Here is a 12684-nt window from a genome sequence, read left to right on the forward strand (position 1 = left end):
ACCTGTGTGCCACAATTAAGATGTTTCAATGAATATCATTGTAGCTAATCTTTGTACATACCATTAATTACTCCCTTAGGAAGGATTCTTTGAAATGTAATTGCTAGATCAAAATTATGCATACTTTAACTGCTTTGATGAATGTTGCCAAATTTTGCTTCAGAAAGCCCAACATTTCCAAGTTTTAAAATTGGTTCTTATTCTTGCTTTAAGCAATATTTCACATACCTCTTTAAAGATATTAATTATACTAATTACTTTAGAGTCTTGTTTTATTAGCTCTATTTCTTCTGGTATAAGTTCTTACCTCTTATTTTCAGGTAATTTTATTTTTAAACTTTCATCTTATTTTTGAATTTGGAACACAAGATTCCTGAGAGCTGGCAGCTGTCTTTGCAGTTCACCTTATGGGACAAGATAAAGTTATTACAGGAGTTTGTATTGGTCAATGACACTACAGAAATACTTAAAAATATTCCAGCAGGTATAATGCATTCTGATAGCTGCTTATTCTTCCCTTGTGTTGCCAGCCACTCAGGGTCCTTCTTACTTCTTTCTCTTCAAAGCACTGCTCCTATTAGGGTATAGGTGTGCAGGATTCAGGGAAAGGAAGTTTGGGGATAGGAGGTGGAGTGTGGCTGTGGGATAAGAATGGGTGAATGAGCCCAGTGTCTACCTGCTTCTGAGAGAGTACAGTAATCCTCCTGTCTGTTGTTTCACTACCCATTCTTTTCTGGAGACCTCTACTGCCTTTGTGTACTGAGTTCCTTCATTTCTATTTGTGTGTGTGCGTGGGGAGGGAATTTTTTCTGGGGTTTTCATATCATCCTGGGTTGATACTTCCTTCTTCAAATGATACTATCTACACATGATTTCTGTTCCTATGAGGATTTCTCTTCCTGTATTTAAGTGGCTATTTATTCTTTATTTTAGAAGGTATCTTTGTGTCATTTCTAGGATTTGTCATGGGAGAAGGATATTGCTGATTGTGCTATCTTACCATCTTGAAACTGGAAGTACTTATATCAGTTTGCTAATACATTTGCAGCATGTGAAATGCCTTTACTCTTGCCTGGTAGAGCTTAAATGAAGCAAAGTATTGGGGGTAAAAAAGGAAGACAAAATACCGGCTGATCCTAACAAGCCAGAAAAACAATAAACGTGACTTGCTGAATGGACTACATGTTGGTATAGTACCTAATTTTTCTAGAATGCTTTAAAGTTTATTAAGTATTTTATACTTCCTCATTTGATCTTCACAGTCATTGAGGGGGGTATTGTTATGTTTGTACATTAAGAACAGTCTCAGATACTTTAAATGACTTGTACAAAGAAGTTGTGTGGAGGACTTGGATTTGAACCAGTTCCCGGCCTTTGAGGACAATGCTTTCTCTGTTCTACTACTACATATAGATTGAGTTATATGAAGAGCTTAAAAGAAAGGGTGTTTTAGTTAAAATAACAGTGACTTAAGAGAAGGTAAAGAAAAGCAGTCAAGAATTCTTGAAACATTGATATCTAATATGAATAAAGAACAAAGGTATGTTGAGTGGAATTAAAGGTGTTACACCTTTGAGGAGGGCTTAAAACCACATTGGGGCTTGCGTGGAAACCAAGGCAGAAGCTACAAATTGGCATTCTTTCTTCAGTTCTCATCAAGAATTTGGCCACTAAAATTTTAATTTCCTGTCAGAATAAAAAAATGGAAGACCAAAGATCTCACAATTGGTTTTCAAACCATAAACAGCTTTCACAAAATCTTTGAATATCTTTCTTCTGGTTCACTACTCTGAATTGTTGCCTGGTCTGAATAAATTTTAAGATGGAATTCTTCAGTTTAAATTGTAGAATATTTCAGGGCAGAGGTTGGGAACTTTGATTTCTTTGTTATTCCCCAAGGAAAGTGCCTTTTATAGTTTAGTTACTGCTGATTACTGCTTTTTATCTGTAACTAGGTCTGTGAGATTTACAATTATGGGTGAAAGAACATCACTAGGTATACGGCTTCCCTATCCTGTGGAGAGATACTAATTACATAATTTTCTTTCAAAAGCCTGAAACTGTTTTTAAAGAGTAACTAAGGTTTGAAAGTCTTAGTTAGATTGAGAGGAGGGAGAAGTCAATTTTTATGTTTTACAAAGAAGGATTCGCATTAAAGTACCCAAGAAGGTTAGTTGGAGCAATTCAGAAACAGTGGAGAGAATCATTTATCTGTTGAAGGTGGGACAAGAAAATTCTATGACATGTTGAAATTGGTATATGTGTTTTATTTTGGCTCTTCGGTTACAACATAAATAGAAATTAAAGTTACATAGAGAAGATGTAATGAAGAGAATTTCACAGGTATTTAAGAAGGAGCTACAGTAAGGCTGGGCAGAGCCCAAAGGTATTGGAATGAATGTTCTCAGCTCAAAGAGCATCTGGGATCTTCAGTGGCATGAACTATTAGGTCATCACACTTGTTGCAATTGGTTGGTATAATATTGGAATAATGTGGCCATATTCCAAATGCTGCTCTGCTTATACCTTGGTTCCAGTCTCCTATAAATTCAACATACACATAGCCTACTGTGGAGTCTCCAGGTCCTTGACGTAATAACTGTTCTATTCCAGCTTCCAGAACTCAATTGCAAATTATTTCCATATTTCTTGGTTTAAATTCCCAAGAGAGTATTTGATTAGGCAAGCCTGTTGGATTTCAGATGATTGGGTCAGGCCTATGATTAGCTTTCTTTGGCTCAAGAGTCAAGCCCCTGTTCAAATGTCCAAGTAGTAAAACCATACCATGTAAAATCTGTAGGTAGCGGACTCCCTGGGTAGTGGTGGAAGATGGGTGTTGGGGAAGCATCCGCAGAGTAGGAAAAGTTTGGTGGTCCCAGTATAAATTTCAGTGGAGCTGAAATTTAAATAAGGCAGTTTGATTCCGAAGTCTGTCGTCCTAAACCCATACGTGTTATATACTAAGTCCTGCACTAGGAACTGGGAATATAATAGTGAGGAACCAGATGGGATCTCTGCTCTCTCAGAGCTGCAGTATAGTGGGAGACATATTAATCAAGTAATTAACATTATGAATGTATAATTACAAACTGAAATCAGTACACTAAAAGAAAGAACCCGCTGGTCTGTGAGAGAAAACAGAAGCCTGACCCAACAGATTGGTTAAGGAAGGCATCCTGGAGGAGGTGACAGCTGAGAGCTGAAGAGTGAGTAGGAATCAATTAAGTGAAAGGAAAAGACATATTTCAGACAGAGTGACAAGTATGTGAAAAGGGCTTGGAGGGAACATGGATGTTCAGGGAACTGGAGATAATTTAGTGTGGCTGGAGCTCAGAGATTGGATGAGAGGAGGCCATGGCCAAAGAATATAGGATATGGCAAGGATTTTGATCTTTATTTGAAGAGCAACACAAATCTCAAAGGATTTTAGGGAGGAAGTGACATAATCAGATTTGCATTTTGAAAAGATCATTCTGTCTGAAGTGTGGAAGACGTACTGGAGGAGATCAGAGGGAACGTTGGGTGGACTTCTGGTAGTTCTTTACCAAAGCCAAGTAAAAAAAATTGTGGTAACTTCGTCTAAGGTGGTAGTAGTAGGAGTGGAAAGACCTAAATGGATTCATGGGATGTTTAAGAGGTAAATTTGGAAATGGTGATGGGCTAGTAAGCTTTCTGTGGTCTGGGATAGAAAACACTGGAAAAAGACAAGCCTCAGGAGAGAAGATCATGAGTTCAATCTTGAACATGGTGAGTTTGACTTGTATTTAAGACATTCAAGTGAAGATTTTGAGTAGGCAGTTGGCTATCATGTGTGGAACCAGAGTCATTGGCACAGAGATTTAATTGAAATTGTGGATTTGGGTAAAATTGCCTAGGGAAGAGAAAATAAAGTGAAAAGAAAATGTGGTGAGCTCTATGGTGGATTCTTTCATGGTTGGGCAAAGAATGATAGGCCAGCAAAGAAAAAATAGAATTAACGTTGGCTAGCATACTGAACAGAGGAGAATTTCTGGCAACCACTAAGAGCATTTTGGAAGTTGGTGACTATGATTCCTGTGTACCCTAATGTGTGACTCTGCAAATGGGACTTCTTTATTTGGGTGCAGAGATAGGGAAAACTGATGGCAGGGATGACCCAGGGTTTTGTTTCCCTAAACACAGGGAATTAAAAGACAGAGGGCAGAGGATTCAGGTATGTCCTATAACTTACCAGGTCATTTTTTTTTTAATGTGGGAAAAGATTTTTAAATTTTAAATAATTCTGAGAAACATACTTTGTGTATAAACATTTGTTCCCATTTCAAATATTTATTTTGGGTGAATTCCTACTAGTAGAATTAACAAAGAGTAAGAATAACTTTTAGGCTTTTTGATGACATTGCAAATTTGCTCACAAACTGATTGCCCCAATCTTGTTTACATTGGGCCGTGGGTGTTCTAATTTTAATTTTTAATTTTTTCTGTAGATGGATCTAAGAAGCTACTTTATTTATTTTCATTGAAGTATAATTAACATACAATGTTATCTTAGTTTCAGGTGTACAATATAATGATTCAGCAATTCTGTACATTACTCAGTGCTCATCACCATAAGGGTACGCTTAATCTCCTTTATCTATTTCACCCATCTCCCCACCCACCTCCTAATTTTTATTGTTTGCATTTTGGCAGGCAGAATAAATGTATTCCCTAAAATTTTACTTTTTGTTACTCTCTTTCAGTTGCTTTGTGTCTTGAGTAATTTTTTTGGTTAAGGTAGTTAGCTCATGCATGTGAGAATGCCTTTCCATTGTGTTTGTGCATTAATGAAAACTTTTCTGGCTGTTGCATCTGAACTCCTAAATGTATGCTTCCATTTTATTCTGAATTTTAATGGTATGGACAAATCTGAGACCAGAATGCCAAGAAGAGGTGCAGAATTTCTGGAAAAAAAGCCAACATTGCCAGAGTGGAGGGAGAAATAGAGAAAGTGAGAGAATGAATGCTCAGGGTCAAAGATGGTGCAGGGTCCAATCATAAGAATCATGTAAGACAGTGTCAGGAATCTTGTGTTTCATCTTGAGTGAGATGAGAACCCCTGGATGGTTTTGAGCAAGGGAGTGATGTGATCTAATTTCCATTGTAAGGAGATCACACCATTGGGGATGGAGCACACAGGGCCTCGTGGAAACAAAATCCTGTTTCCCTGCTGGTTCTCAGGTGGTACGAGGACAAAAGTGGGGTCTAAAGCAGGTGTGGGGTGGGGATTGTGAGAAGATACAAACAAGCCCTTGCAGACCAGTTGTTCATTTTACAGTGATATTTAGACCAAGAGGCCTGACAAGGACTCTGGAGCCACTGTCCCATCAGCTTTAAGGCCAAGTGTAGTGAAGGCAGGCAGGAAGGGCCTTGAGCTTGGGGACCTTTGGTCGCTTCTCCCTGGCCAGAATTGAGGAAGGGGTGTGTGTGTGTGTGTGTGTGTGTGTGTGTGTGTGTGTGTGTGTTTAGAGCCTGGAGTTTAGTTATCTCCCTCCTTCCAGGCTTCTCTTGGCCTCCTCTCTTCAACTCCTTCTAAGGGTCTTCTCTTGGGACAAGTAACCAGCAGATACTAAAGGATCCTCACTTGAGGTCACTTTGTGCCTGTTTTCACTCCCACTTGTACAGGGTGTGTGAGACAAGGGTTCCCAGAAGAGAGTTTTTGGCTTTCTTATGTTCAAATGATATCATCAGCCTACTCATTACACAATTCTGATTAGATATGAAGTGTATCACTTATTTTCTTGAATTTCTCATTGGTCACAAATCTTATTCATGTCCCTTTTAGAATTGTTAACATATATTTTTTTGAATGCCATAGCCCCACACTTAAAATCTTTTCCTCTTTGCAAGTTAGGCTTTAGCTTATTTAGAAATTCTAGTTCTTCCTAATGGGTAACCCCATGAGTTCTGAAATGGTCTGAAGAGTCCATAGTAATTTGCTGTTAGCCTACTTATCACTTCTGGTTTGGTTATTATTAAATCTCAGCCTCCTTTCTCCTTGTTTACGTTAACGGTGTTCTTGCTAAACCAGATCCTTCTGATCTCCCTCACTACTTTAGGCTAGTGGAAGCAACAGAAGGACTTGCTGAACGTATACATTGTTCCTGAGGCATGGGGCTTTGGAGGAACAGTTACCACAATTGACCCCTTGTGGAGAAGGAGGCCTTTGAAAATTTTGAGTTTCCAGGGAGAGCTGTGGGTACCTGGGGATATCTGAGAAGACATTTGTTAATACAGCAATTATTTACTGGGCATCAGCTATGCTCAAAGTACTGAATTTAGAAGTTGCATTTATAGGCACTTAAGATATCGTTCTTAAAGAGACAAAAGCCTGGTAGATGAAGATACTTTTCAACAATGATTATTTCATAGTGTTTGTAGGTGGTATGATTTATATATAAGGCCCAAGGAGTGGACGTGGAAACATTTGGCAGAAGCCAGAGAAGCTTAGGTGGGTGATATTTTCATTTTGAAGAAGTGTTCCAGGAATGGGGTGAGAAGAAGGCAAAGCATTAGTAATAACTGTGAGATAAGACACAGGCCTCTTGTGAGACCCCTAAGTACCTTGGGATGGCTGGCATGTAAGGGCAAAGGTTGAGCTTACCAGGATATAGGGTTGGAGAAACCAGCTGAGGAGAGCCAATTATGACATACTAAGGATTTTGAATTCATTCTGTGGACAAAAGAGAACATTGAAAATTTTTCAGCAGGATTGTATTATGATCAAATTCTTATTTTAAAAGACAATTTTGGCAGCAGAGGTTTGCATGGAGACTAATTTGAGTACTATTGCAATAATTCATGTAGGGTGAAGGCTTTAATCAAGGCAGAGTGTTAGTGGCTGGGGTCGGAAGTAGGAGGAGATTCTGCAGAAGTAGTGAGGAGGTTGGTGGGAGAGCGAGATGGAAAGAAAGGATAGATTCCAGAAGTTTCAAGAAGGTAGAACTGACAGAACATGGCGGGAGATTTGACGTGGCTGATCAGGAAAAGGAAAGAGGAAAATTTGGAGGAAACATGAGTTCAGTTTCAGATGTTAGACTTTTTAGTCATTGTGGGACTTCCAGCAGGAGATTTTTCATAGACACCCAAATATTTGAGAGAATTACTCAGGAAGTTCATTTGTAAAGTTGGTTGATACAAGCAACCTTCAGCTTGTGGTACCTGGGTGGCTCAGCCAATTAAGCAACCAACTCTTGGTTTTGGTTCAGGTCATGATCTCATGGTTTGTGAGTTTGAGCCCCATGTTGGGCTCTATGCTGACAGTGCAGACCCTGCTTGGGATTCTCTCTCTCCCTCTCTCTCTGCCCCTCCTCCACTCACACTTTCTCTGTCTCAAAATGAATAAATAAACTTTAAAAAAAACAAGGAATCTTCAGCGCAGAGCACCTTGAATCCTTGATTTTAACGAGTTTTTCAGTGTTTACTTCAACAAACCACCTCCACTCTCACGTCTGGATCTTTTCTTCTTTTTTGTTAAAGTTTATTTATTTTTGAGAGAGGGAGGGGGAGACAAAGAGGGGGGCAGAGAGAGAGGGAGAGAAAGAATCCCAAGTAGGATCCACGCTGTCAACATAGAGCCTTATGTGGTGCTCGATCTCACGAATTGCAAGATCATGACCTGAGCTGAAACCAAGAGTGGGACACTTAACCAAACTGAGCCACTCAGGTGCCCCTTATGTCTGGATCTTAACATCATCTTCATCTGCTCTAAATTGGAAGAATTAAAGTCCAAGATGGCAGTTTGAGCACTGGTTCCTTCTATGTTCCAGTTCCCTATTGCTTTATAGCCATATCTTTTCTTTTGGGTCACTGAGACTTCACATCCCTTTACTTCTCCTTTTACTCCTGGTTCATTGAAACATTGTACTATCATTTCTTTTTCTATCTAGTCTAGATCATAAAGTCTGAATCATTTGCTCTTTAGTACATGCAATGCATTCATTCCCTTGCTTTCTGATGCACATATTCTGTAAATTCTCAGTGTTGGATCTGGGCTACTAAGTGCTAAATGGAAGCACAAAATATATGGACAGGAAAAACCACAACTGTGTGGATTCCAGTAGGTCATCTGTCAGCACCTCTGTCTCTGGCCAGGTTTCTCTTCAAAAACCTGTAGCATAGTCCCAGCTTTCACCACCTTCTTCATGCCTTTTTCCACAATGACACCTTGCTTCACAACTCAGTTAACAGATGGTCTTACTCTTTATTTTTAAGACAAAATTGAAGGCATCATGTCTGATTCCTTCAGTGATCCAAACCTGCACCTTCAAACTTATCCATGCCTGCATTTATACCTCCTTTCCTGTGGCCACAGAGGAGGAAATAATGCAAAGATGTTAGTATTCAAAGGTCATTCTGTGTTCACCTGATCGTTATTATTTCAATTATCCTTTTTTTCTCCTTTACATTAATCTATGTTGGCATTTACCTTCTACATGCTCAAGTGACCCTTATCTTAGAAAAGTAAAAAAAAAAAAAAAAACCCTCATTTTAACCTTTATTCCTCTGTAGCTGCCAGTCCCTTCTCCAGATATGACAGGTCAGTGAATGCTTATGATGTTCCAACTTCAACACTGCTTTGGACCTGGTAATTCTTTGTTGTTGGGGCTGTCCTATGCATTGTAGGATGCCTAGCAGCACCCCTGGCCTTTGCTAATTAGATGCCAGCAATACTTCCCCTTACCCAGTTATGACAACCAAAAATGTCTGTCAATCTCTGTTGTGGGGGAGGGGCAAAATTGTTCCAGTTGAGATAAAACTCATAACTCTTTAAAAAAAACTTTTTTTAGTGTCTATTTATTTTTGAGAGACAGAGACAGACAGAGCATGAGTGGGGGAGGAGCAGAGAGAGAGGGAGACACAGAATCCGGAGCAGGCTCCTGGCTCTGAGCTGTCAGCACAGAGCCCAACGCGGGGTTGGAACCCACGAACCGTGAGATCATGACCTGAGCTGAAGTTGGATGCTTAACTGACTGAGCCAACCAGGCGCCCCTTAAAAAAAATTTTTTTTAATGTTTATTCATTTGTGAGAGGCAGAGAGAGACAGAACATGAGTGGGGGAAGGGCACAGAGAGAGAAAGGAAGACACAGGATCCAAAGCAGGCTCCAGGCTCTGAGCTGTCAGGACAGAGCCCAGCTGGGGCTCAAACTCAGAAACCACGAGATCATGACCTGAGCTGAAGTCGGCTGCCCAACTGACTGAGCCACCCAGGTGCCCCAAAACTGATAGCTCTTATTGTTTGAGTAAGCACGTGCAAAGAAACTCTGACAAGCTGTAACAACATTTTACTAATAGAAGATAATGTAACTGATTTCGCTACTGGACAAAAATATTGTTCTATTAAGTTACTAGGCTGACAGGAAATCCAGTAGTGAACAGAGAGAGAGGGTACAAAAAATGTTTTTTTCTGAATATTCTGGGGAATATTCAGAGTGGACATTGAGAGATTTTGTCACTTTGCAAAACACATACTAATGAATTTCAGTAATTAATTTCATTAGGATCACCTCCTTTTGAAATATGTGTGGTAAGTTAGCAAACTGAATAACTCATTACCATGTATGATGGAAGTGTAGTGACAGGATTTGAAGGAAGAAAAGCATGATTCCATATAGAGAAATGTATGCTCTTTGAAGCACAGTTCAACTTGAAATGATGTTAATGATGTTTACATATACCAAGATATTCAAGTTTGTATCTGTTTTGAAAAAAGGGGCTATGAGTTTTGATATAAATTATGGACTGTTGTTCTTTAGGACAGAAAGGAAACTATGATGGTTCCGTTAAGCACAGGGAGTGCTTTCTTCATTTCAACACACTCAGCACTGACTGGGGGCTACCATTGGATTCAACTGTCTAGGTTGCTCCCTCATGGTGGGCAACATAGGAAGCTGCGTTAGGAAAGGCAGAATGTCTGTGGTGGGACCAGGAGACAAGGTGATTCCAACATGGCCTTGAGCTCTGTGTTTTATTTCAAAATCTTGTCTGTGTTGTAGAGATTTCTGGAGACTTTTGAGACCTAGTGACATGACACCCTGGAAAGATGTTTTAAATCAATTATTTTAGTTTATTGAATGCTTGCTATGTTTCAAACCCTAGGCAGAATTCAGGGAACTATCTGTAACTTTCCTGTAAGTGTGAGACACAGCGGTGTGATGATGTCAGCGCATCCTGGCTCATAAGAACCAATTTTCCATATTTCTCCCCAGCTCTGTGTTTTGTGACTGTAATCGCCATGGTAGAAGTAGTTATACTAAGGAATAAGGAACCAAAATATGCCACAAATCAGGGCTTTAAAAAAATTATATTCTTTCCAGAGAACTGTTTTACCAGCACACCACCAAAGATGGGTCTTCTTTTTTTTCCATTTCAAAGCTGAAACTGAAGTTCAGGAGAGTAATTCCCTAAAGTGAGTTTAACTTTGAAAACTGCATGAGTTTCTGGGAGGCAAGGCACAGTATTAGTATGAGAGAATCCCTTATTTTTCTACTCAAATGGTAGAGTCCAGTTGAGGTTAGGTTTTATTCATAGGGCATTTTGATTTTCCTTTGTTTCTCTTACCTTTCTTACTGAACATAAATGGGTCATGGTTCACAGTCTTTCAGACCTGCATTTTGGTGTAAATTAGAATGTTATTTTTCATCATACTTGGTTTTCTAACAAATATATTATTTGCAAAATATTCCCAGCATTTGATTATTTAACTAACCCCCGTTCTATTACTAATCAGTTCTGTTATCCTCAACAAGTTTTCTCTGCTGTCTAGTATTGGGGATGCCACCAGGGACCTCTAAGGTCAATACCATTCATTCCAGCAAGAAGACCTTTATGCTTTTAACAATAGAGTATTTCCATGTGAAAATATTAACATGGAATATAAGTTCTAAATAAAGTAAGATGAGCCTCAAAAGTGAAGTTTGTTATTTTATGATGAAATGAAGTTTTTATTTTGTTTTGAAAGTTTCAGAACCTGAAGCTGAGGGAATTCTACTGTGAAGGAAACCCTCTGTTCCTGAAGGAGCCAGTTACCGCTGTACAACAAGATGATGTCTGGAGTCTACAGGTGAAGCCTTATACCATTCACACAGCTCTTGAAACTAAAGCTATGATTTAAGTTTTAAAGAGTTTTCTTTTAAAGCATTCTTGCCAACTGGTAAATGATTACAGCAACCCTAGTCCATTGGCAATGTGGATCCTAGACATAATCTCTTTGACTGGCTTATAGAATCCAATGTAATACTGATATCTAGAGTGACCAAATTTGGAGAAATGGAAACATTTTATTGGATGAAAAGAAAAGAGAGGAAGTTGTTTTCACTTTAACCTTCCAAGTATTTTTTTAGTATTATTTAAAGGGTGTATTTGATTTGTTTTTACCATGGTTTTTGCCTCTTCCTTCCCATTTTCACTTGTCCCTGTTTCTAGTGGATAAATGAATCTGACCCAGAAATCATGTTCACTTTAATCAGACAAATTGATGATATTAAAATATGGAATAGAAAAGCATATTAGAGGACTCTCTTTGTGTGTTTTTTAGTGACAGATGAATTAAGATTGCAGATCTTCCCACAGTTGAGTATGAGTCTCCGTCATGAATTTGGACTTCTCAGATTCTAAGTATTTAACAGGAATGAACTAATTTATGATTTAGTCCTCCAATAACCTTAAAAAGTAGTGCCATTATTGCCCCCCTTTTACTGATAAACTGAGATCAGGGTAAGTTAAATAACTTGTCCATGTTCACAGAGCTAGTATGTGTTAGTATGATGATGCCAACCTAAAAGCTGGGCTTCAGACTCCATGCTTGGAAAGCTCCATTGTCTTAGAAAGAGTCTGCTGGAAGGTGAGGGAAAGGGAAACAGGGCTAGTCCCTTTCTGGAGGAGGGTCTGGTTTGTGGACGGGACAGAATGAGCAGTCAACCCAATGTGGCAGTAGTCTCACTGGGATCCCTTGAGGGCAAGAATGTTGCTGTGTGTCCAGCATGAAGATGCAGAGTGAGAGAGCAGTATTTCTTCCCCCTTTTCTAAAACTATAACGACCCAGGAGCACAAGAATTTTATGCAGGCATGTGCGTGCATATGCACGCACACACACACACACACACACACACACACACACACACACACACACAGATGACCCTTCAACAACATGGCGGTTAGGAGCACAAATCCCCAGGGAGTCAAAAAATCCATGCATAAATTTTGATTCCTGCAAAACTTAACTACTAATAGTCTACTGTTGATGGAAGTCTTACCAGTAACATAAAGAGTTGATTTACATATTAACACATAACAAATAGGAGTTAATGTATATATGTATTATGTACTGTATTCTTACAATAAAGTAAGCTAGAGAAAAGTGAAGGTTAAGAAAATCATAAAGAAGAGAAAATACATTTATACTACTATGTTGTATTTATTGAAAAAAAATCATTGGTCTTAAAAAGCAGAGGGACTTAACATTGTGAGTTTTTATAATCAGTGGGGCTTAACTCCTGGAACTTTAAAAATCAGCAGCTTGGGTCTGGGGGAACCAAAGGGTGGTAGAAAACTGGTTCCTTGCCCTTAAAGAGACTGCAGTATAACAAACAGCCCCAATGATATGGCATAGAAGCTGTGGTTTGAAAAACACCAGGGGTATGGGAAAGCTATTTGTTTACTTATCT

The 12684-nt window shown here is 39.0% G+C and overlaps 2 protein-coding genes across 2 annotated transcripts in view; both read left to right on the top strand.

Annotated features, from left to right (window-relative positions):
- Nucleotides 1-12684, top strand: part of LRRC69 (leucine rich repeat containing 69) — a gene marked incomplete at its 5' end in the record, with an annotated part of 78377 nt that overhangs the window by 45230 nt on the left and 20463 nt on the right. The window contains one exon of the mRNA XM_019453189.2: nucleotides 10980-11081. Within this exon, the coding sequence (XP_019308734.1) occupies nucleotides 10980-11081 (102 nt within the window). The remainder of the gene's footprint in view (nucleotides 1-10979; nucleotides 11082-12684) is intronic.
- Nucleotides 10978-12684, top strand: part of SLC26A7 (solute carrier family 26 member 7) — a 166354-nt gene continuing 164647 nt past the window's right edge. The window contains exon 1 of the mRNA XM_053896518.1: nucleotides 10978-11081. The gene's annotated coding sequence lies outside the window, so the exon portion shown is untranslated. The remainder of the gene's footprint in view (nucleotides 11082-12684) is intronic.

This window comes from Panthera pardus, unplaced genomic scaffold (assembly GCF_024362965.1).
Source record: "Panthera pardus isolate Hobbes unplaced genomic scaffold, ASM2436296v1 HiC_scaffold_7, whole genome shotgun sequence".
In the NCBI taxonomy this organism is placed as follows: domain Eukaryota; kingdom Metazoa; phylum Chordata; class Mammalia; order Carnivora; family Felidae; genus Panthera; species Panthera pardus.